Source organism: Mus musculus, chromosome 1 (assembly GCF_000001635.26).
Source record: "Mus musculus strain C57BL/6J chromosome 1, GRCm38.p6 C57BL/6J".
In the NCBI taxonomy this organism is placed as follows: Eukaryota; Metazoa; Chordata; class Mammalia; order Rodentia; family Muridae; genus Mus; species Mus musculus.
The window spans coordinates 43,097,354-43,123,070 of NC_000067.6; the positions used below are offsets into that span (position 1 = coordinate 43,097,354).

Below are 25,717 nucleotides of genomic sequence, written 5' to 3' on the forward strand. Positions count from 1 at the left end.
GTGAAAACTGGGTTTGGTTGTAAGTTCAAGTTTCCTGCAAAACAGCTACTCTAGCAACTAGTATAACCTTATAGTGAAGGAAATGGAGCCAATGATGCCATCCATGCCAGACTCATTATTATACGACAATATAAAGGTTAATTTGAATATATACTAGCACAATAATGTTACAAAGCTAAGGCATTTAATCCCATTTGAGAACATTTGGCCCAGCTTTAAGACTTGTCCTTTCAGGGAAGGTCACTTAGATCAGCTTTCCAAACACAAAAATAAAAGGACTGGATTGAATATTTTTAAGCACTAACATTAAAATTTCCTCCCAGCTCTGTAATTGTTTCTTCCCTGAAAGCATCACATAAACTGGAAAATTTTACAAGATGTCTCTCATTACTAATTTAACATCTCATTTATTTTTCAGCACTCTTTCAAGCATATTTTTGGTAGACTCCTAGTAGTTCATATTTTCATAAACAATGCAACAGTTTCCAATAAAACGATACATTATAGAGCATACAAACTATGCTCTCATAACAGGTATGAAGTACAACCTTTTAATGTGCAAAAACTTGAGGACTCTGTCTCCTATGAATGATGAAAGAGATTTCTCACACAAATACTAGAATATAGTTGAAGCCTACAATATTTTGTTAAAGTAAAAACCACGACTTCATTGTAATTATTAGTAAGCGCAAAGGCAGTTTGCTTGGTTCCTGTCACTGCCAGTCTGTGATCTCCAATTATCCGTCCTATTGCTCATTTTCCTCATACCAGAAACAAGCATTCTAGTAGCACATCAGGCTGATCTGGGGAGTAGTGTAACAGTCGCTGGACTGGCGCTACTACTTTCTCTTATTATTTCCCACACGTAAGCTGGTCGGTTTAAAGATCTTTCCAGGGAACAATACTTGATGCTTACCATGTCCGAGGAGAGGGGATTACAGAGTGTTATTTGGGCTTACTTTATGTAGAAGGGAGATTAGGCAATAAACGATTGAGACATTGTAAAAAGCGAAAAGAAGCATGGCTTCAGACATGACAATGCCATCTGGGGTCACAGCTGTCTGCCCTCTTGTTCCATTCTGTCTCTCCACGCAGTCGGGAGAATCCCTGAGGCCTCTGCCATGGGACGTCACAGGGGGCGGGACCAATGGCGGCCAGCTCGCGTTGCTTAGCCTCCGGTGCTTTCGGCGCAGCCCGGGCAGGACTCTGCTCCGCTCTCAGTCCCAGTTCGTCCTCTTGGCTGAGGTGCGTCAGCCGAGTCGGCCAGCCATAAACTCTACTCTCTGGGAAAAGCATCGCGTCTCGGGCGCGCTGAGTGACACCAGAGTCCCGCCCCCTCACGTCACTTCCGCGACGCTTCCGCCGCAGTGCCTTGTGGGAGGCCGGCCAGGGGGTCTCCTGGCGACAACCATGGCGGGGGATGTGGGCGGTCGCAGCTGTACGGACGCGGAGCTGCTGCTGCACCCTGAGCTGCTATCCCAGGAGTTCCTCCTCCTCACCCTGGAGCAGGTGGGGCGCTCGGGCCGACCGAGGACGGACGGGCAGCCGGGGACAGGCAGGCCTGCGGGAGGCTCGTGGCCGCTCCCCGCCCACACTGATCGGATGGGGCTTGCCTCCCTTGATCCCCAAAGGAAGCCTCCAGAGAGTGACTGGAACCCCCGGGAAATCCTCTAGAGCTCGGAAAGGGTGTGACAGACGACCTCCGCTGCCTGTGTGCAAGCAACGGCCTGCGGAAGAGATAGACTAGAAGAACAGACCGGGAGGGAAGAAGTCTGGGGCAATCAGGGCTGGATCCAAAACATCTGAAAATTAGTCTGTTAGGTAGCTTCTCGCCTCTCTTAGAGACAGACACTCGGGTCTCAGAGAGATGGACCTACTTCTTAAGATCATTATCAGGACACAGTAACCGTTTGGAGAACTTAAAGCACCTAGCTTTCCAGGTGGTGCATGCACCCCCCCCCGCCCCCCGCCGCCCCTGCGGTGTGACCTAAGATAATAGCAGATCATAAAAGAAAAGTGTGATGTTTTATTTAAAATGGCAGAACTGCTGAAAGTTTCTTTAGAGTTTTATGTGGCACGTTTTGTATTCCATGTGGTTTTGCCCCCCCAGTACCGTATCTTTCTCTAATTTCTTGAAGTTCTCAGTCACTATTTTAATAATGACTTTTAACCTGTGATTCTCAATCTTTTACTCACACCAGGATAATCAAAGGCTTACTAAAACATGTTATTGAGCCCCATCATCTGCTTCTCATTAAGTTCGTTCCAAATGTGCCCTGATACTGTATTTTAACGAGTTCTTGCTGATGACCCAAGGACAGCACTTGTAAGCACTGCTGCCAGAAGGCAGCCCCTTCAGTGCCATCCAAGCAGATGACATCCTCTGGGAATGTTGTCCAAGTGTATTCAGATACTCCCATCCCAGAGTAAATGCAAGTTGAAAGCCAGCAATATACTGTATGAAAGAGGAATAAGATGATTCAACAACTTAAAAATGAAATCAAACTAAACAGCTGGCATTGTTTTTGTTTTTTTTCCATTTTTGCAAAGCATACGTTTCCCCAATTTTTCCTGTGTGTTTTTGCAATATTGTGCTCCAAGATGTTGAGACAGAACTGGGATATGAGAGAGAATAAGTTATTTAAGTTATTTAGGCATATAAATATATATATAAATATGCCTAAATGGTTGGACTGTGAATTGAATGGTGAAAATGCGGTGGGGCAGACTGCTAATGGTCTATTGTTACTGTCATCAGAATGGAGAGTTAAGTTTTCTTCTGCAGTAGTGCTGTGTGTGTGTGTGTGTGTGTGTGTGTGTGTGTGTGTGTGTGTGTGTGTTTTGGAGGTGGGGGGGGGGTCTCCATAATAAAGCCAGTACTTGGTGTACTTAAGGCACTGGGTTCAGACACCAGCACCAAGACAAAACAAATTCAGGCACCCACCACATTAAAGGAAACATGAGACATAAACACAGACTGAGACTGAGCTCCTACTCCACCAGTGTAATGGTCCGACTCAGTAGCTGCTTTTTTTTAATCTGTTTTTCTCAGGCAATGTCCCATTTTTATTTAGATTAAGAAGGTAGTGAGGTGGTGGAATATATGCCTAAATGGACTCTACTTCTGGACTTGGCCAGCAGTCCTCTCAGTGAGGGCACGTGGTCACTCTAAGATGAAGCTGAACTTGATAGAATTTAATGGGTCTTTAATACCCTATCTAATAATACAGTTTGGCTCTTAGTGAGTGTGAAAGTAGCTTTATAATTTACTCAAGCATAACGCTTTCACCGTGTTACATGGCTAGGCAGCTTTTAAATGAAAGATGGCGTTTTGAAGTTATTTTTGTTTTCTTTCACACAGAAGAACATAGCAGTTGAAAATGAAGTAAGGGTAAACAAAGACAACCTTACCGACCTTTACGTCCAGCATGCCATACCGTTGCCTCAGAGGGATTTGCCAAAGAATAGATGGGGGAAGATGATGGAGAAGAAAAGAGAGCATCATGAAGTGAAAAATGACACCAAAAGGTACTTTTTTTTTGTGGTTGATAATCTAATCCTTTGTGACTAAAAGGGTTTTTGGTTTGGGTTTTTTACCCCCACTAGGTAAACTTAGGCTGGGAAAAAAAAGTCATTTGTTTGGTCTCTGAGGATGAGCACCAGGTACTATGATTGTGGGTGACACTGACGTCCCTCTTCTCATGCTTTAGTGGAGAGGAACTGTAAGAAGTAGAGCTGTGCCCTGGATTCCACACTGAGAGAGTCTGGGTCAGCAATGTGTCTGTCACACATCAGTCCAGGAATGGAGACAGAGGGAGGTAAAATACCTTCTGTGAACGAACTTGGGATGGTGGGATCAAGTGAAGCTTGTGAATTTTGAGGATTTGCCTTTACTCTGAGATGAGAAACTATGAGGTTTTAAGACATCCATGGCCCTACATGATGACATATTTTTTAATTAATTAATTAATTAATTTTTTACCCTCCATATTTAATCCCCTCTCCAGCCTCCTCTTGAGCTGGATCCCACTTTGGGCCTGTCACTGAACCTTCTTTTCTCTCAGGCCCCTCTCCATTTCCATCCCTGTAATTCTTTCAGACAGGAACAGTTATGGGTCAGAGTTGTGACTCTGGGATGGCCCCCTCTCCCTCATTTGGTGCCCTGTCTGCCTGCTGGTGGTGGGCTCTATAAGTTCCCTCTGCCTATTGTCAGGCATTTCATCTAAGGTCCCTCCCTTTGAGCCCTGAGAGTCTCTCACCTTCCAGGTCTCTAGTGCATTCTGGAGGGTCACCCAAACCTCCTATCTCCCAAGGATGTCTGTTTCCATTCTTTCTGCTGGCCCTCAGGACCTTAGTCCTTTCTCCTCACCCAATACCAGATCAGGTTCCCCTCTCCCCCGCCCCCCTTTCCCTCCCAGGTCCCTCCCTCCTTCCCCACTTGTCATTGCTTTCTTCTCCCTCCCAAGTGGGACTGGGGCATCCTCACTTGGGCACTTCAGTTTGTTGACCTTTTTGAGTTCTGTGGAATGCATCTTTGGTATTCTGTATGGTTTTTGTTTTTTTTTGGGGGGGGGGTCTTTTTGTTTTGTTTTATTTTAGCTAACATCCATTTATTAGTGAGTATATACCATGCATGTCTTTTTGCATCTGTGTTACCTCACTCAGGATGATATTTTCTAGTTCCATCCATTTGCCTGCAAAACTCAAGATGCCCTTATTATTTTTGTTTGTTTGTTTGTTTGTTTGTTTTGTTTTGTTTTTTCGAGACAGGGTTTCTCTGTGTAGCCCTGGCTGTCCTGGAACTTACTTTGTAGACTAGGCTGGCCTTGAACTCAGAAATCCTTCTGCCTCTGCCTCCCTAGTGCTGGGATTAAAGGCATGCGCCACCACGCCCGGCTCAAGATGTCTTCATTCTTAATAGCTGAGTAGTATTCCATTGTGTGAATGAACCACAGTTTCTGTAGCCATTCTTCTGTGGTGGGACATCTGGGTTGTTTCCAGCTTCTGGCTATCACAAATAAGGCTGCTATGAACAGAGTGGAACACATGCCCCTGTGGCATGGTAGGGCATCTTTTGGGTATATTCCTAAGAGTGGTATATGGCTTTTCAGGTAGATGTATTTTCAATGTTCTGAGGAACCTCCAGATTGATTTCCAGAGTACCAGTTTGCAATCCCACCAGCAATGAAGAAGTGTTCCTCTTTCTCCACATCCTCTCCAACATGTGCTGTCACCTGAAGATTTGATCTTAGCCATTCTGATTGGTGTAAGGTGGAATCTCAGGGTTGTGAATTCTTGGTTTAGTTCTAAACCCCCTTTTTTGATTGGATTGTTTAGTGTTTTGATGGTTAGCTTCTTGAGTTCTTTATATATTTTGGATATTAGGCCTCTATCGGATGTGAGGTTAATGAAGATTTTTTTTTTTTTCCTAACCTGTAGGTTGCCGATTTGTCTTATTGACTATGTCCTTTGCCTTACAGAAACTCTCCAATTTCATGAGGTCTCATTTATCAATTCTTGATCTTAGAGCGTGAGCCATTGGAGTTCTGTTTAAGAAATTTCCCTCTGTGCCAGTGGGTTCAAGGTTCTTTCCCACTTTCTCTTCTCTTAGATTCAGTGTATCTGGTTTTATTTTAAGGTCCTTGATCTACTTGGACTTGAGCTTTGGGCAAGGTGACAGATATGGGTGTATTTTTATTTTTCTATATACTGACAGCCAGTTAGACCAGCACCATTTATTGAAGATGCTTTCTTTTTTCCATTGTATATTTTTGGCTTCTTTGTCAAAGATCAAGTGTTCATAAATGTGTGGTTTTATTTCTGGGTCTTCAATTCTATTCCATTGATCAACATGTCTGCCTCTGTACCAGTACCATGCAGTTTTTATCACTATTGCTCTGTAGTAAATCTTGAGGTCAGGGCTGGTGATTCCCCCAGTCACTCTTTTATTGTTAAGAGTTGTTTTCCTATTCTGGGTTTTTTGCCTTTCCAGATGAATTTGAGAATTGCTCTTTCCATGAAAAATTGTGTTGGGATTTTGATGGGGATTGCATTGAATCTATAGATTGCCTTTGGTAGGATGGCCATTTTTACTGTTAATTCTGCTGATCCATGTGCATGGGAGATCTCTCCATTTTCTGAGATCTTCTTCAATTTCTTTCTTGAGAAACTTGAAGTTACTGTCATACAGGTCTTTCACTTGTTTGGTTAGAGTTACCCCAAGGTATTTTATATTATTTGTGGTATTGTGAAGGGAGTTGTTTACCTAATTTCTTTCTTAGCTGTATATCATTTGTATAAAGGAAGGCTACTGATTTATTTGAGTTAATTCTATATCCGGCCACTTGGCTGAAGTTGTTTATCAGCTGGAGAAGTTCTCTGGTAGAATTTTTGGGGTCGCTTATATATACTATCATATCATCTGCAAATAGTGATACCTTTATTTCTTCTTTGCCAATTTGTATCCCCTTGATCTCATTTTGATGTCTGATAGTTCTAGCCAGCTCTTCAGGTACTATGTTGAATAGATCTGGGGAGAGTGGGCACCCTTGTCTTCTCCCCAGATTCTGTGGAATTGCTTCAAGTATGTCTTCATTTAATTTGATATTGGTTTGCAGTAAATTGCTTTTATTATGTTTAGGCCTGGGTCTTGAATTCCTGATTTCTCCAATACTTTTAACAAGAAGGGGTGTTAAATTTTGTCAAGTGCTTTTTTTTCCTGTATCTAAGGAGATGGTCATGTGATTTTTTTTTCCTTTGAGTTTGTTTATATAGTGAATTACATTAATGGATTTTCGTATATTATGCCAACCTTGCATCCCTGGGATGAAGCCTACTTGATTGTGGTGAATGATGGTTTTGATGTGTATTTGGATTCAGTTTGCAAGAATTTTATTGAGGATTTTTGCATCGATAGTCATAAACTAGATTGGTCTGAAGTTCTCTTTTTTGGTTGGGTCCTTGTGTGGTTTAGGTATCAGTAATTGTGGCTTCATAGAACAAGTTGGGTAGTGTTCCTTCTGTTTCTATTTTATGGAATAGTTTGAGGAAAATTGGTATCAGGTCTTCTTTGAAGGTCCGGTAGAATTCTGCACTAAATGCATCTGGCCCTGGGCTTTTTTTTTTTTTTTTGGTTGGGAGGTTTTTAATAACTTCTTCTATTTCCTTGTGTGATATGGGCCTATTTAGTTTACCTGCTCTTGATTTAATTTTGGTATGTGGTATCTGTCTAGAAAACCATCCATTTCATCTAGTTTTTCTAGTTTTGTTGAGTATGGACATTTATGGTAAAATCTGATGATTTTTTGAATTTCCTCCGTTTCTGTTGTTATGTTTCCCTTTTCATTTCTGATTTTGTTAATTTGGATACTGTCTCTCAGCCCTTTAGTTAGTTTGGCCAGGAGTTTATCTATCTTATTGATTCTCTCAAAGAACTAGCTTCTGGTTTTGTTGATTCTTTGTATTGTTTTCTTTGTTTCTATTTGGTTGATTTCTCGCCCGGAGTTTGACTATTTCCTGCCTTCTGCTCCTCTTGGGTGAGTTTGCTTTTTTTTGTTTTAGAGTTCTCAGGTGTTCTGTTGTTAGTATAAGATCTCTCCAGTTTCTTTACCAGGGCACTTAGTGCTATGAACTTTCCTCTTAGCACTGCTTTCCTTGTGTCCCATAAGTTTGGGTATGATGTATCAATATTTTCATTAAAATCTGGGAAGTCTTTAATTTCTTTCTTTGTTTTTTCCCTGACCAAGTTATCATTGAGTAAAGAGTTGTTCAGTTTCTATATGTATATGGGCTTTCTGTAGTTTTTTCCATTCTTGAAGACCAGCCCTAGACCATGGTGATCTGTTACGATACATGGTATTATTTCAGTCTTCTTGTATTGGTTGAGGGTTGTTTTTTTGACCAATTATGTGGTCAGTTTTGGAGAAACTACCATGAGGTGCTGAGAAGAAAGTGTATTCTTTTGTTTTAGGGTGAAATGTCCTGTAGATATCTGTTAAATCCACTTGGTTTAACCTCTCTTAGTTTCACTCTGTCTCTATTTAGTTTCTGTTTCAATGACCTGTCCATTGGTGATAGTGGGGTATTGAAGTCTCCCACTATTATTGTGTAGGGTTCAATGTGTGATTTGTGCTTAGTAGAGTTTCTTTTATGAATGTGGGTACTCTTGCATTTGGGGCATAGATGTTCAGAATTGAGATTTTCTATTGGTGGATTTTTCCCCTTGATGAATATGAAGTGTCCTCCTTCATCACACTTGATAAGTTTTGGTTGAAAGTCTATTTTACTGGATATTAGGATGGCAACTCCTGCTTGTTTCCTGGGACCATTTGCTTGGAAGACCTTTTTTCCATCCTTTTACTCTGAGAGAATGTCTGTCTTTATTATTGAGGGATGTTTCTTGTATGCAGCAAAATGCTGGATCTTGTTTGCATATCCAGTCTGTTAGCTTATGTGTTTTTATGGGTGAGTTGAGTCCGTTAATATTGAGAGATATTAAAGAGAGATGACTGTTGGTTCCTGATATGCTTGTTTTTGTAGGTGGCTTTATGTGCTTGTGGTTCTCTCCTTTTGGCTTTGTTGTGAGATGCTTAATATCTTGTCCTTTCTTTGGTGCAGGTACCTTCCTTGTATTGGAATTTTCTTCTGGGATCCTCTGTAGGGCTGGGTTGGTAGATAGATACTGTTTGAATTTGGTTTTGTCCTGTAATATTTTGTTTTCTCCATCTATGTTGATTGAGAGTTTTGCTGGGTATAGTAGCTTGGCCTGGCATTTGTGTTCTTTTAGGATCTGTATTAACTTCTGACCAGGATCTTCTGGCTTTCATAGTTTCTGGTGAGAAGTCTGGTGTAATTCTGATAGGTTTACCTTTGTATGTTACTTGGTCCCTTTCCCTTGCAGCTCTTAATATTCTTTCTTTGTTCTGTGTGTTTAGTGTTTTGATTATTATGTGACAAGAAGATTTTCTTTCCTGGTCTCATTTATTTGGTGTTCTATAGACTTCTTGTACCTTTATGTCCATCTCTTTCTTTAGGTTGGGAAAGTTTTCTTCTATGATTTTTGTTGAAGACATTTTCGGGTCTTTTGAGCTGGGAATCTTCAGTCTTCACTATTCTGGTTATTCTTAGATTTGGTCTTTTCATTGTGTCCTGAATTTCTTGGGTGCTTTGGGTTAGGAGTTTTTTATATTTTGAATTTTCTTTGACAATTGTGTCAATTTCTTCTTCAGTATCTTCTACACCTGATATTCTCTCTTCTATCTCTTGTGTTCTGTTGGTGATACTTAAATCTGCAATTCCTGACCTCTTTCCTAGGTTTTCCATTTCCAGGTTTGCCTCCATTTGTATGTGTGTGTTTAATTTTTTTTTTAATTGTTTCTGCTTCTACTTTTAGGTGTTGGGTCGCTTTATTCAATTCCTTCACCTGTTTGCCTGTGTTTTCCTGTATTTCTTTCAGTGAGTTATTGATATCCTCCTTAAAGGATTCTGTTATCTTCATGAGATAGGATTTTATGTCAGCTTCCTGATTTTCAGGTGTGCTGTATTCAGGGCTTGCTATGGTGGGAGAACTGGGTTCTGATGATGCCCACATTTATTGCTTCTGTTACTTATGATCTTGAACTTGCCTTTCACCATCTGGATATCCCTGGTGTTTGTTGGTCTGTGTGACTGTCTGGAGTCTGCCTCTTTTGTCCCTGGGTTACTACAGTTCTCCTGGTAGGCCTGCAGCCTTGGCTGTAGCAGACCACCTGTAGGGCCTTCCAAGCTGCTGATCTGTTGCCCTGCCTGCAGTAGATCTCCTGGTAGGCCTTCAGACTATTGGGTTTTCAGTGGAGCAGACAAGCTGTTGTCCAACTGCTCTGAGTGCAGCTGATCCTCAACTGCTGTGAGTACAGTGGGTCCTCTAGGATGGATCAGGATATGGTGTTTTCACTGGAGCAGACTAGCCAAGAGTCTGCCCCAGCAGAAAGGACTAGGTGCAAGGGGTGGAAGGGACTGAAAGGAAGTGGTGTTCCAGAGGGTGGGAGTTTTGGTGGGTGATGGGTTTCGAGTCCACTGGGCTCCCAGCACCAGCTCTGAGACTTCAAAGCGGGGGAGGTTCTTACCAACTGCTCTGAGTGCAGTGGGTTCTCTAGGATGGATCAGGATATGGTGTCTGTCCTGGAACAGACCAGCAAAGCGTCTGCCCCAGCAGAAAGCACGATGACAGTTTTAACCGGATCACTCTCCCTGCTGAACTGAGAAATAACTTAAGGTAGGACTTTTAAAGATGGTATGCTGTAGTAAAGCTGGCCTTGGTGGCAGGGGCGTGGGTGAACCAGCCCCAAAGGCATGAGAGAGGGAGAGCTTGCTCTGCCCCTTGCCCCTATGGCATTGGGTAAGAGAGCCAGAGCAGTGCTGGAGAGCTTGCCCTGTTGGTGTGGGTGCTGGAAACTGACCAACTCAGCTACCACTCAGGCTTTGAGTTAGCCCAGCCCAACATCTTCTCCATCTACTGCTGGAGTGTGTGACTGGACCAGTTCTGCAGATCCAAAGGTGCAGGATCTCCATGACACAGGGCAACATATTTGAGAGGAATATTTGAGAGGAGTCCCAGTAAGGCTTTTGTATTGACCGAGTAGCAGAAGCCAGAGGCCTTGAACCAATGCAATGAACACTAAAGATGTCTTGACAGAAGGGTATACTGTGTGATACACTGTCACCATTACAGCTTCCATGATGAAATTTTGTTCTGTTTTGTTTTTATTTTATTTATTTTACTTTTGGTAGGGAGGTTGCAAGGGCGATGTGAAGGGACAGGGAGAGTGGGGTTGGGATGCATGATGGGAAACTCACAAAGAATCAATAAAGAATTAAAAGAAGGAGAGGAAGTAAAGAAGGAAGGAGGAGGAGGAAAGGGGAAGGGTGTGCTATTACCCAGGCAATAAATGATATTTTTGACTAAGGAATTTGATGGGCTAAGGTCTAGATGTATTTTGATGGTAGAACCAATAGAATTTGTTGACTTTTAAGGAAAAAAAAGAAGAGTCAAGTAAGATCTTAGCCTTTCTGACTAGTGTGGAAATGAAGAGTGTTACTTAGGCACAGTCATCTAATTCTTAAAATATTCCTAAATTTCAGAAAACTAATCAAATTACTTTAAAAGGAAAGTTTCATTTGACTAGTAAATGTTGCCTACGTTGTGAGGATGACATTCTAAGATTCATGAGTGTTGGTTGTCGTAGTGGTGGTACTGGTAAGTTACGTGAACCTTCTCTTCATAGGCACTGCTGTAGAGAATGGATGAGAGCCATAAGACAAGGTTTGGAGGGCTGGGGAAGAGGGAAGATGTAAGTTTAATTTGACAGTGGCTTTAATCTCTTGTGAGTCTCTCAGCTGAGGTGACTGGAAACTTGAATGTAGTTGAATATAATTGTGCTCTTAGTCTTCTGGAAAAGAAGTACAAATGGCTCGCCATTGACCAGGAATGGCTACATCTTAGTGCTGACCTTCAGACGTCTCTGAACTATGCTATGTGTACTCTCATTTCATTTGCTTGTTGAGGTTCTTCAGTTCAAGCAGTGCTATTAGCACACTTCAGCACTTACCCCAGTAATGAGCAAACCACTCAGTGCTCCTCATACTTTCTTTCAAAGCTAAACTTCATAGCCCATGGGTATTGCTTAAAAAAGATCTTTGGCTTTATTTTAAGAATTTGCAATTTGGAGGGTGAGGTTTAAAGCTCAGTTATAGAGTACTTCCTTAGATGGTGTGCAAAATCTGGGTGTGGTACCAGCACATAGGACTCCCTACCACCACTCCCTCACACACACACCCAATTCTGCTTGTGCACACACACAAAGTTTTACAATTTGGATCTCGAACCAGAGCATTATAGTTGAGATTATCTAAAAGTGTCCTGTTTTGGTGAACTCACTGTTTTTTTCTGTGGAGAAACACGGATCCAGAGGAATGCTGTAACTAGTCAAGGTGAGACACAGCATATCAGCTGCATTCTTATTGCTGTGATGCAGCACAGCTTATGCATGCAAGACGTTTATTTGGCTTGTGCTCCCAGGGGAATAAAAGCCCACCACCATCACAGTGGGGAAGCACTGTAGCAAGCCCTAGGCAGGGTGTCAAGGACAGCTGAGAGCTCCTGTCTCAGACCCCAAATGGGAAGCAGAGAGAGAGAGAGCAACCTCCAAATGGTACAAGTCTTTAAGCTGGTGGTTCTCATCCTGTGAGGTCAAATGACCCTTCCACAAGGGTTGCCCAAGACCATCAGAAAAGAGATATTTACATTAAAATTCATAAGAGTAGCAAAATTAGTTAAGAAGTCGCAATAAAAATAATTCTGTGATTGGGGATCACTATAGCATGAGGAACTATATTAAATGGTCACAGCATTAGGAAGGTTGAGAACTACTGCACTAGAGCCTTGTGGCCACAAGATGCATGCCCTCCCTCAGATGATGTAACTGATCAAAGATGAGGGTGGGCATGAAGGCCTCAATGCCTGGATGAGGATGGAGGCTGTGTTTCACAGTACAAGCATGCTCCTTTGGTCTGTGAACACCGTGGACTTATTCTACAGTGGGTTTATAGAGTTTGCTTGTTTTGCAAACGGTCCATTAGCTCACTGAAAGCCTTCACAGTCTCAGCCCCCACATTCACTCATCCCTCCCTCGGGATTCATCCAGAGCCATGCTCAGTCCTGCCAGCTCCATCCACTGAAAGGCCCTTGTGCCGGTCACTGTTGCTAATCTCTATACCCTGTTTATTCTGTGTTTTCTATACTTATGCGTGTTTAAATCCACACGTATTCACAATTACCTGCAACGTTCAGGCCTGTGCTTTGGAGCAGTGAAATGTACCAGTTAACCAATGGGCATGAAGACTCAAATCCCACGATTACAATTGTGCAGATATTTTAATCACTGATGAGAAAGTATCCAGACCATGGAGACACTTGGTGACTGTAGTAAGGCTTTGCTTTGTTGTTTGTGGACTATGCTGTGAGAGTCTTGGGACTGTCTTATAGTTTCTCTTGTAAAATAATAATGGATTGTGATCACATGGTAAGGATAGCACTACTAATAAGCTGCTCTTGTTTATTATGGAGCTAGTTAATACTTTTATTAGTCATCTTCTATTTCTTTGATAAAACACCAAGATCAAGGCAGTTTGTAGACAGAAGGGTTTATTTGGGCTTATGAGGGGGTCTTTCCCTTAATCCAGAGCGAAGAGTCCATCTGGCATGCATTCGTGGCAGCCAGCAGTAGACAGTTGTGAGCTCCCATCTTGAACTACAAGCAGGAAATAGAGAACAAACTGGAAATGGCAGAAGTCTTTGAACTCTCCTCACCCTCCCCCATTGAAGTGCTCCTCTAGAAATGCCACAGATCCTAAACTGCCCAAACAGCGCCACCTGCTGGGGACCAAGCATTCACACCCCCAAGACCACGGGGACATCTCATTATAAATGATAATGAAATCTCTTACAAATAAGTACTTTGTACTTTAAAGCATAGAGAATTGGTTTTTTGGGCCTGGGAGTCTTCCCTCCAGTTATTTCCTTTACCACAGTCTGTTCACTAAACCTTGTTGCTTATTGGCCTGCCAGCCTGTGTGGTGCTCTATAAGAGAACATCTCTCTGCTTTCAGGAGTAGTGCTGTAGATGGATTAAGGAAAAGGCCCCTCATTGTGTTCGATGGGAGCTCAACCAGCACAAGCATCAAAGTGAAAAGGACGGAGAACGGAGCAGACGACCGGCTCAAGCCTCTTGCCCAGATAGGCTCCACCAGTGATGCCTTCTGGAAATCACCAAATTCCTCGTCGAGGATTTCACCCCTAGTGTTGTTTTCCAATTTGCCTGTGAACCATAAAATGGAGCACAATAATAATGACACTCAACAGAACCATGACTTAATGAATAGGAAAAGTCCTTCGGGTCCAGTGAAGTCACCACCTCTGTCCCCTGTTGGAACTACTCCTGTGAAATTAAAGCGGGCTGCTCCTAAGGAAGAGGCAGAGGCCACAGTAAGTGTGGGGGTGGCTTCAACATTGAGCATGGCACTGAGCATCCACCCTGTAGCCCTGGGTCAACTGGCTGTGCTTGTTTCCTGGGGTGGATAGGGTGCTAAAATCAGGCCTATTTCCTTTAGTATGTTGTGATCTGAAAACAGTAGAGAGTTTAAAATTTGGCCCCATGTCAAACTATAGTGAAATTTTGATAGTTAAGCTGACACCTTTCCTTACTATACTGATACAAAAGATTACCCTGAGACCAGTCCCTGCAGCACGCAAGGCTTAGTGGTCCCACCTGCACGGAGCTCACTGAGGATGCTGCCTCACCTGCCCAGGCTCTCAGCCTCCCCAGTCTACCCCAGTAGGTACTCCTACCTGACTCTTCAGAGTGCATCCCTGGCCAAGCTGTTCCTATAGTTCAGGGTGGGCGGACACTGCTGGAGAAGAGAGCACATGTGCTCCTACCTGACTCTACAGACCACAGTGCCCACTTGCTGCCCTGGAACTCTGCAGTGTCTGGGGTTTTTATCCTGTAGCTTATATATTTGAATCCTGGAATTTAAAAATCTACAATGATTATTGTTTTTGAAAGTTCACTAAATTTCTTTCTATGTAAAATGAATGCAGAGAGGAAGATTTCATAAAATTGTTCTCTTTCCACCTTGGAATCAAAAAGGTGAATACTCCTTTGTTGGTGAGGTCCAGAGTGCTACTGTCTAGGGCAGCACGTTTATAAAGTAGTATTTGGGCCTAGGCCCTAAGTCTGTTTGTACTCACCTTTAACCTACCTTAGAATCTACTCTTCCCTAAACAGCAAATAACTTAACTTGGGAAGGATAGAGGAGTTGTAAGGGGCGTCTCTTACACATGTGTGTTGTGCTGTGTTGAAGCATCTGGATACTTGGAGTTTACACGTCACAGCTGCATGACTTTCTCAGCTAAGTGGCCAGCCTGTACTTCTATTACAGAGAATATGCTGGACCCCAATCTGCTTACATACTGATTTTAACCATTTTTGTGAGATAGAGGAAAATGTGGGATGAAAAGAGAATAATCCAAGGCTGGACAGATAGCTCAGAGGTTAAGAGCACTCACTGGCTGCTCTTCCAGAGGTCCTGAGTTCAGTTCCCAGCAACCTCATGGTGGCTCACAACCATCTGTACTTAGATCAAATGCCCTCTTCTGGTGTGTCTTAAGACAGTGACAATGTACTCACATACATTACATAAATACATGCATGCATACATACATACATACATACATACATAAAGAAAGAAATCTTTTTAAAAACTAATTTTTAAAAAAAGTAAAAAGAATAATCCACATCTGAAATACTACAATGAGGAGTGAGCCTTTGAGGCATATGTATTTACACAGCCATGACCTTTGTATATAAGTGTAGATACATATAGATAGGTATTACCTTAGAAATGTAAATATTTAGTCAACATGTTTCATGAAGTTTAAACTATGACATCAGGGAGGGAGGTGGGCTAGGATCTTCAAGAGAGGCCTAGTCCCTCTACTTTCTGTAGTTTCTGGTTCTGCTGTTTGTGGGACAAGGTTCAGAAGGGGTGTGTGTGTGTGTGTGTGTGTGTGTGTGTGTGTGTGTGTAAATGATCTTGGTGTAGAACATTTGAGAACCACAGAATAGACAAGTGGGAGCCAAAAGACTTACTTATTTACTAATTGGAGCATCATTCCCACCAGAGGGCAGCAGTGCTCTTGCTCTGGTGGGCCTGTAGCCAGCCTTGGCTTGGTAAGTGCTCCTTTGAGTGTCTGAGGCATCTGCTGTTAGAAACTGTTTCTGTTCCTGTCTTCCAGAATCACCTGAAGCCTCCAGAGGTGAAGAGGAAGATACAGCATGTTACATGGCCGTGAAAGCAAGCCTCCAAAGTATAAACAGAGCTGCAGCCGCAGTTTTCAGATGAGTCCTGTACAGTATCTATGGAGGTCCTGAATACTGTGGGACTTTCTTGAGGTTTAAAATAGGTTTGGAAAAACAAGTCTTTCCCTTCTCTCCTTCCCTCTATTCCTTCTTCCCTTCCTTACAATGTCTTGACTTTCATGTCCCAATTAGGGAAGAATTTCTTTTTAAAATAGAGCTTTGTACACATCCTCTAAAAATTCTTTTCCTAAGCAGAAGCATAAAGCAGTTCACAGTATTGTGGTAAATATTGCCACCTGCATCTTGAAGGGTTCGCCAAGAAAAGTGTGTTGATGGTGTTGATGGAAAAGCTTTCTGCTCTTTAGTTACGTGTGCCATTTTGTCCCATGGAAAGCAAAAGGGAAGTCAGGGCTTGCCATTCCTCCTTCTCAGTGGCGTAAGCTGCTGTGTCTTTAGAATGTTCCTGGCTTACAGGGACCCTGCCTACTCTTTTCTTATGTGGCTTGTATGAGCTTTATCTTTTTAAAATGAGACTGATTTCAAAGTCTTCAGGCTGGGTGATCATGTTAAAGGCAGTACTCTGTGTCGGAAAGTTTGGGAATGATGGTCCTAGAATTCTAGACATAAGAAAATCCAGAACGTGTGACAGTCGTGGTGGGGTGCTTATCAGTATGCTGTGGAGTAGGCAGTTGTCATTATCAGGACGCTGGAGTTGGAATTCACTGTAGAATGCAGTAGGAAGTGGACTCTGTTGAAGAGGTTCATGTGCTTCCTGCAGGGCTTCCTGCAGGGCTGTCCCATGCAGGGCTAAGTGATGCTCTTTTTATTTTTGTGCAAGTAGCATTATCCACTTGTATAATGCAAGAATGTGAGAAAATACTGTTTGCTTTACATTCGTGACGTCTAGCGTCTGCTCCTTCCTTTTGTTTCTTACTAAGAAACATTTTAAGCAAAAGATACTTCATAGATTTTTCCATATATAATCTTCACATTGTTGGTTTGCCTCGTTAGTATGCCTTAGTGTCATCTCCTTTCTTTGGTTTGTTAAAACCACCATTTTAGCTCACTTATCAGAACAGCCTTACAGAGATAATTCACCCTTGCAGGCCAGCGCTGTGCTTAGACACCAACCCTGTAGGTTTCTGCTTTTTTTTTCCAGACTAAATTTGTACACATAAGACAAAATTTATGATATTAAATATTGCATGAATTGTTGATGCTACAGTAAGGTTTTAAATACATTGTTACCTACGGGGTTGATAAGTTAATATTGTTGAACTGTGCTCCTATATGTAATCGTCAAGGTACATTTTAAAAGTGCAGCTTTTAGAGTACAACAACACATTGTATTTTATATTCAGTTGACCTCTCTGCTTCCACTGGCGTTTCTCTTTTTAAGGAGAGAGTTAGCCATTTGACGGTTTTAAGTCAGTGGGAACTTATTTTTAGTTACTTGGTGAAATTAAATTTTAATTTGTATATTTAACGTACAGAGTAGGTTGGTAATAACAGCTGAACTGTGTAACATTGTTGCTTCAAATTGAAGTTTATACTATGAACACTCAGCATCTACGCTCACATAGCAGCATATTGTTGAGCTGTCTTGAGTTTGAGAAGTGAAGACGCATTGACCCATGCACTGTGTATTACGTAGTGCCTCCGTCACGGAGCGCCATGCCTCCTGAAGGGATCATGGAATTGGCTTCCTCCATGCGATGAAGCATCGTCTGCTGGGCATCTGGAGCAGCAGCATTGGGAGGGTTGTTCTGAAGTAGTGTTTCAGTTTGGGCTAGAAGGACTTGATGAGAGTGGTGAACAAGTCTGGAGTAAGTTTCCTTAATAGTGTATAGGGTTAGTATTGTTGCTTTTGATTCTGTATTCCAGTGAGGCAAGATATTCTTATTCCTGGGTTGGGCAAATAGATGGCATTAGAGGCAGTGGGAAGCTCTTGAGTTACAAAAGGCACCACATCCACCATCTGCAAGTCAGCCTCCTTTTTTTCCTACTTTGTATCTCCTGGTCTCTTTCCCGTTCTCCTTCCTCTTAGGTCTAAGCTTCAGACTTAGGTTTGCAGATTGTATTGTGTCTGTGACCTTACTCCATTCACTAAGGGGTGAAGATAGTCTGACCCCAATCCTCTTCATCTGAGGGGGTGTTAGCTCACTGTGTGGATCCTACAGTCTGGAATCCTGCAGCACCAGGGCACTGAATTGCTTCCCAAAGGCTGTCACAGCAGCATAGCTTTCCAGGGTAGCCTTATTAGTGTAGGCAGCTGCCAGACCCTTGGAAGAGTGGCTCACTACTGCCATAAGGCTGTATTTGCTGGTATTAAAATTCTTCAGAATTGAAATTTTCATTTGAAATTCTGTTTTGGTTGACTTAAGTTTGAGAGACAGTTCAAAAACTGATGTAGAGACTCATTCAACAGCAATGACTTTTTAAAAACTTACATTAAGTAAAACTGCCAGTAGATTAAATCCTCCCCATACGTAAGAGCTTTCTCTACTCACTACTGTGGAATCCGAGCATTGTTGAGAGGCTACTAATCGGTCAACATGTTTTTAAGTGTGCTTTTATTAAATGCTTGTGTACGTTTTGTAATTCAGTGTAGAAAAGGTTGACCTTGTAATGTACATTTTTTGTATGTATAGCCTTTTAAGTAGCCTTGTCCTTATTTAAATAAACTGAATAAAACTATCTTGAGCAGGCCTGTCATTTGCAATACAAATAAAATGAAAAGTTTTTCCTATAACTTATGTGACTGAAGAAACTGGTTCAGGAAGTGCCATTATGTGTGGCATAATCTTAACCACATTCAAGCAGCCCAGTTGGGTTCCCCTTTGTGAGCAAGAGGGCAGTTAGTGATGTCGTGTTTAGGTTGTCTTGATTGATGTGAAGATGTGCATCCCCAAGTGTTCCTAAGTAATAAATGGGACAAAGCAGGAACTGAATTGAGAGACCCTTAAGGGGATGTGATCTGAAGTAAACAGCTTCTGGGGAGAGTGGGTGATTTTCTGAGGCAAGTTCTACCTCAGCCCTTTTGCTTATAACTCCTGCTTACTGAACTTAAGTGACTAATTCCTTAGCTGGGATCTTACTTAATGTTACTGCATTTGAAGACTGAAATTCTAAATCGAGTAACTGGGAAAATACTCTGGTAATTTTCTACTTCAAACCAAAAAGAGCAAAGACAAAGGTCTTCTTGCACTAGTGTGTTTTCTGAACTGAAATGACTTTAATTTTTTCAATTGCTTAAAAACTTAGTTGATTTTCTTACTGTGAAATAAAGATGTGAGTCCTTGTGTATTTTTAATTACATCAGGTTATGTTTTTAGGGCTGAGCAGGGTGATTCAATTCCTAATTCCACGCAGAAGGCAGGCAGTGAGAATGAAGTAATATATTTGGAATGATAGGATGTGAACCAATAATTTATTCAGTAATTTATGTCTAGATGCATAGAAACTTATTTTATGCCTTGGCTTATAACTTGGCAACGTTTCTATTCCTGTGGTACTCACTATACCAAGAGCAAGTTAGAGAAGAAAATTTATTTTGTGCTTACAGTTTCAGAGTGTCAGAATCCATAATGACAGAGTAGAGGCAGCAGATGCCAGAAAGCAGGAGGGGCAGCTGATTGCTCACACCCTGAAACGTAAGCAAGAGGCAGAAAGCACACCAGGGAGCATGAGTCTCCCTCAAAAACCTCAAAACTCACCCCCACCCAGCCCCCACCCCACCCCACCCCAGCCCCCACCCCACCCCCGGACATAATTCTTCCAGCAAGGCCACATCTCCCAATGTTCCTGTCTTACTCTTCTGTTGTGTGATAAGATACCTTGACAAAGGCAACTTTAGAAGAAGGCTTATTTCAGGGGGTTAGAGTTCATGACAGCCATGGTGAGGAACATAGGCAGGCAGACAGGCAGGCACGTGCTGAAGCTAACATCTTGAGACAGTCTTGAAACCTCAGTGTGACACACCTCTAAGAAGACCATGCCACCTAATCCCACCCAAAAAGAGTTCTACCAGCTGAGGACCAAGTGTTCAAATATGTGAACCTGTGATGGCCACTCATTCAAATGAGCACATTCAACTCCCTGACCCTCATGAGTCTATGGCCTTATATATCATAACACAAAATGCACTCAGAAAAAGCACAGTTAAAAAGTCCAACTCTCATCTTAGACCAAGGCAGTCTCTTAAAGAAAAGCAAATTACACGCTTCCAACATACAGTGCCACAGGATGTACAGTACCATTCCAAAAGGAAGGAACGGGGCATAGTGAGGAGGCACTGATCCACAGCAAGACCAAAACCCAGCAGGGCAAATTCCAAATACCGAAGCTTCGCACGTGATGGCAAAGGGCTTGGATGGCTCCACCCTTTTAGTGTTGCTGCCAGAAACATACTTCTCTCTCCTGGGCTGGTTCCACTCCCTGTGTGCAACTCTTCTTGGCAGATGTCTCATGGCTCTGGCATCTTCAACACATTGGCGTCTCCAGTGCAACCCAGGCTTCACTTTCACAGCTTCACGGAATGGCCCTTCAAGGTCTCCCCATGCTGGGTCTCCCCGCCACAGCCCTGGCCTTAAAGTCTCTCCTTAACCGTGGAAGATTATACAACCTCACTGCTTGTGTATTCCTCATGACTCTGAAGCCAGAACCACGTGGACGCCGACAGGTTCAGCGTCCTGCTCGGAATGGAATCTAACCACACAGAATCACTTTTGCTGCAACTTCCTCTTGCTGATGCCTTTTAGGAACAAAAAATTCCTTAGGCCTTTCTTTTTTTCCAATTTAGACCCGGGCCTTGGTGTGGTCTTTCCCTATGAGCCCTCATTCCTTTACTGCATTTTTAATTTCTTTCTGCTCAAGCCTCAGCTCTAACATCAAATTGAATGCTGCTCTCTTTCTCCGCAAGTTATATTTCATTTTTCCCCAGTTGTTCTGATTAGAGTGAATAATTTTAGTAACCATGTGCTGGAGCCCATAGCAGTCCATGTCTTGAAAACTCCTTCATCAAGGAAATTAACCTAGTACTTCACCATTTAGCCTCAGGCAGATTCTTAGGACAAAGGCAGAAAGCGGCCACATTCTTTGCCTGAATATCTCAGGACTGGTCTCTGATCCAGCTACTCATATTGTCCTCGTAAGTCCCTCAAGTTGGGCCTCTGAAGTCCACATTGCTCTCAGCACTGCTATCTTCTAAGCTGCCACTAGAATGGCCCGTTAAGCCCTGCTTACAGCATTTGGCTGCTTTCTTGGTCTAAAGTCCCAAATCATCCTCATTCTCCCAAAAAGTGGCAGGGTCAGGCCTGTCATAGCAAGAGCCCACTCCCTGGTACCAAAGTCATATTAGTCAGGATTCTCTAAAGGAACAGAATTCATAGAATGAAGGGATCCTATCTGCCTCTGAAGTCCTCGGAAGCTCTTAGAGAGCTGATAGTATAGGAATACTGAAAATACATGTTCTAACACCCGTGAAGGACTGTCTCGGGAATCAAGTAAACAGCGGGTATGTACAGAATCTCCACTCAGAAGATACAGAGTATGCATTCTTCTCAGCAGCCCATGGAACCTTCTCTAATTGTAGACCATGTCCTAGACCATAAACCAAGTGGTACCAAAATACAGAATAATTGAAATAATTTCCTGCATTTTTACCAGAACATGATTCTTGCGCGCGCTCGACTGGCCAGGAAGAACGACGCTGCAACAGGATCCTTCTGCACACGTTTATTGGGAGAGCTTGATTGTAGAGGCGAAAAGACCTCGAGCCCAGAACTGGTGCTGCTTTTATAGGCCTAGGAGGGGCGTGTCTCACACCCGGATTGGTTATGCACTAAGCCTCATTTGCATGTTCCTCATCTGATTGGCTACTTTCTCTCAGTACCTTACAGAACCTCATTATCATACCTCATTTGCATGTCTCACATCTGATTGGTTATACTCTCAGTACCTTACAGAACCTCATTATCATGCCTGGGCCAGGCAGTGTCTTTGCAAAAAACTTTACTGCATATGTACACATTGGTTGTTTGTCCAATCTTATGCGTGGTGGCCAGCAGTAGTCAGTGCCACTCTGCAACGGCACATGTGGCTTCCCACACATGATAGAATAAAACTAAAAATCAGTAGTAAGGAAAAATGGCAGATTGCTGCTTTAACGATTTTAAAAATTATCTTTAAATTTTAATATAGAACATTTTAATATACAATTCTTTAAATTTATTATTTGATAATTTAGTACATCTATATAGTGATGTACTAAATTATCCAGTAATCACTAAATATATATATTTACTCCACCCATCTCATCCCAATAACTAAAGGCTGCTCTCATCATTAATCGAGAAGTTTCTTTTCACAGCAAGCCATGGTAAAACCAAATACTTTCAGGATGCTGCTAAAGATACTGATACTAAGCAGCTGTTGAGGGCTCTTCCCTGAATGGACCTTCTATATCAACCCTTCTAAGAGTTAGGAAATGTTGTGGAAGATAGTACAGAAAAAGTATATGGGCCAGACAAAGAGAGAAAGGACACAAGGCATCTGCATATGACATAGGTGTTTTAAGCATGTGCAATATGCTCTTTATTAACCACATGGATTTACTGCCAACTCTTACCAAACCTTTAAAGATGAGCTTGCACCAGTGCTCATTAAATAGTTCCATAACATAAAAGGAATGGAACACTGCCAAACTCAGGAAGTTAGCATTACTCAGATAAGGTTGAACACACACACACACACACACACACACACACGATGGGATGAATTATAGATCAGTTTCCTCCATGAACTGTTGGGAAGGACATATGGTCTTGAAGGAGGTGAATCACTGGGGTGGGCTTTGAGATTTCAAAATACTCCCACCATTCCTGGTGCCCACTCTCATCTTTTGGTTGTGGGTCAAGATGTAAGCTCTCAACTGTTTCTTCAACTCTACCATCATGGAGTCTAACCCTCTGAACCCATAAGCCAAATCAAATGCTTTCTTTTTTTGTATGTTTATTTTTGAGATTGCATTTTAATTAATTTCCCCCCTTTCCTGTCTCTAAACGGTCCCATGTGTCCCTTCTTGCTCTCCTTCAAATTTATGGCCTCTTTTGTTTTTTCGTTAGTTTAAATGTTCCCTTACAAATTGTCTCAGTCATGGTGTTTTATCGCAGCAATAGAGAAGTAACTGAGACAGTGGCAGAACCTCTAGTCAGCTCTAAGTCCAGAAGACCCAAGGTTGTTATAGTTACTTTTCGGCTGCTGTGATGAGACACTATGACCAAAAGAAATGCGGAGAAGATCCACTTTTGTTTACAGCTTTGGAGGAGTAAGAGCCCCTCACGGTGGGGTGCATGGCAGCCAAAGCAAGAAGCTGAAATGAATATCCACACACAGAAGGCAGACAATGAACTGGAAGTGGGGTGAGACTGAGGAACCTCAAAGCCCACCCCTAATGACACACTTCCTCCACCAAGGCCCCACCTTCTAAAGGTTGCATAACCTCCCCAAACATTGCCACCAACTGGGGAACAAGTGTTCAAATACTTGGAACTTTGGGGAATATCTCTCATTCAAACCTCCATAGGCACTTCACATGCTATTCAATATCACCCAATTTAAGAAACTTGTCTTGAAAAGCCAGCAGAGACATCATAAGCATTAATGGGGAACCGGTTACCATTTTGCTAAAGGCATATGGTATCAGACTGCCTTCTGAATGTTTGTTTATACCCCTGGATTGGTGCTGCTCTCAAGCTTGGTCAGAGATGCTTCTGTGTGCAGTGGATGTTGACTAACAAGTTGAGTGTTCACACAACTTACATGGGTTTTTTTGTGTCACTCCATCCAAGGGAACACTGCAGAGAAGAGGGCAGAGTGGAAGTCAGGGGACGGAGAGGACTGAGGAGAAACGCTGTCTTCCAGAAATGGCGTGGTCATTTTACTCAAAGTCAGAAACTCTGGTTATCAGCATGTACTGGCTGGTTTTATGTGTCAACCTGACACAAGCTGGAGTTATCTCAGAGAAAGGAGCTTCAGTTGAGGAAACGCCTCCACGAGATCCAGCTCTAAAGCATTTTCTCAATTAGTGATCAAGGGTGGGAAGGTCCATTGTGGGTGGTGCCATCCCTGGGCTGGTAGTCTTGGGTTCTATAAAAAGGCAAGCTGATGGGCTGGTGAGATGGCTCAGTGGGTAAGAGCACCCGACTGCTCTTCCGAAGGTCCGGAGTTCAAATCCCAGCAACCACATGGTGGCTCACAACCATCTGTAACGAGATCTGACTCCTTCTTCTGGAGTGTCTGAAGACAGCTACAGTGTACTTACATAGAATAAATTAATAAATTTAAAACAAAAACAAAACAAAAAAAAAAAAACAAAAACAAACAAACAAAAAAAAAAGGCAAGCTGAGCAAGCCAGAGGAAGCAATCCAGTAAGCATCACTCCTCCATGGCCTCTGCATCAGTTCCTGCCCTGTCTGAGTTCCTGTCCTGACTTCTTTTGGTGATGAACAGTAATGTGGAAGTGTAAGCTGAATAAACCCTTTCCTCGCCGACTTGCTTCTTGGTCATGATGTTTTGTGTAGGAATAGAAAACTTGACTAAGACTCAGCACAAGATGGGGGCCCTCAGAATTCCATCATGTATGGATGGAGGGTTTATAAGGCCCCACCCCTCACATAGGAGCTATTGTGATTAATGATTGCTTGGAAAGGGTAGCAGTTTTCTCCAGTGGTGTAGCCATTCGTAGCTTGTCCATGCTTGAGTAAATAGCCCCACCCATGCTCATGCAGGCAATCCTTAAAACCATAAAAGCAGGTGGATTATCACATGATGGTTGGAGAGGACTTGGGGTTCAACAGGATTGGGAAGGGGACCAGAGAGGGAAAACGTGAGTGACAAATGACCTATGTACATTATATACACATTTGATATAAAAAATAAATAAAAAGAATATCCTGTACCCATTTAAAAAACACACTGACTTTACATTTGTACACTGAACAGATGTGTTTTCTTTGGCATGGCTTGCCTCTTTGTCAAACTGTCCTTTCTTAGGAAATAAAAGGTAGAAACATTGCCATGCTACCATCCTAAACAGAAATGAATACATTCCAGTCACACAAGTTGGGCTCTCTGTGTCCTAGCTCAGCCACTAGGCAAGATTTTTTTACAGACTGCTCCTGCAGTCTGAGTTGTCTGTGTGTCTGTGTATTGTTGTTCCTCTTTAGTGAGATCCTGAAGATGAGCTGGATACAATAGACCATCCTGTGATTCCTGTACCTGTGAGGCTGAAGCAGCAGGATTGATATGGAGTGAGAGTCTGACACTTCCTATGCATGCATACATACATAGTCACACTCATACACACATTCACACACACATACATACTTAGACATACACATTCATTCACACACATAGATACTTGTACACATTTACACATACATTCACACACACATATAATTATGCACAGTCACATGCATTTGCACATATACACATTCAGACACAGACACACACACGCACACACACACACACACACACACTGAAGATCTCAGTGCTCAATGCACCTCCCCTTGCTAGGGTACTGAGCTGTGGGAACTAGGTGCTGTCTCTGGCTTTGTGTCGCTTGTGTCTTGATGGATTTGAAGGCAGTGTTAGTGAGTGACTCAAAATTTGGGCTCCCTGTCATTAGCCTCCTAGCCTTGCTGCCATTCATACTATGTAACAGGTTTGCACATCAAATGTAGAATATTTGTGTTCCAGGAGAAGGGAAGCACGTGAGGGAGAAAAGTCGGTGCTACCATTTAATCATTAGTCCACACAC

The 25,717-nt window shown here is 42.5% G+C and overlaps 2 protein-coding genes across 4 annotated transcripts in view; one reads left to right on the top strand and one right to left on the bottom strand.

The window, feature by feature from the left end:
* Tgfbrap1 (transforming growth factor, beta receptor associated protein 1) overlaps positions 1-1,359 on the bottom strand; it is a 51,513-nt gene extending 50,154 nt beyond the window's left edge. For 2 of the 3 annotated variants that reach the window (XM_006496302.4, XM_011238603.3), the window contains exon 1: positions 917-1,359. The gene's annotated coding sequence lies outside the window, so the exon portion shown is untranslated. The remainder of the gene's footprint in view (positions 1-916) is intronic. The other variant, NM_001013025.3, reaches the window with a different exon arrangement.
* AI597479 (expressed sequence AI597479) lies at positions 1,357-18,593 on the top strand. The gene is made up of 4 exons (NM_133818.1): positions 1,357-1,509; positions 3,362-3,528; positions 13,645-14,020; positions 15,833-18,593. The coding sequence occupies exons 1-4, from the start codon at positions 1,411-1,413 to the stop codon at positions 15,887-15,889; spliced, it is 699 nt and encodes a 232-aa protein (NP_598579.1). The 5' UTR covers positions 1,357-1,410; the 3' UTR covers positions 15,890-18,593.
* Positions 18,594-25,717: the final 7,124 nt, after the last annotated feature.

What these genes read in the sequence shown, in the direction of transcription:
- AI597479 (NM_133818.1), top strand. Translation starts at nt 1,411, where the DNA reads ATGGCGGGGGATGTGGGCGGTCGCAGCTGTACGGACGCGGAGCTGCTG. An exon ending in GTGAAAAATGACACCAAAAG is followed by an intron (nt 3,529 to 13,644) that starts GTACTTTTTTTT and finishes CTCTGCTTTCAG; the next exon opens with GAGTAGTGCTGTAGATGGAT. An exon ending in AGGAAGAGGCAGAGGCCACA is followed by an intron (nt 14,021 to 15,832) that starts GTAAGTGTGGGG and finishes CCTGTCTTCCAG; the next exon opens with AATCACCTGAAGCCTCCAGA.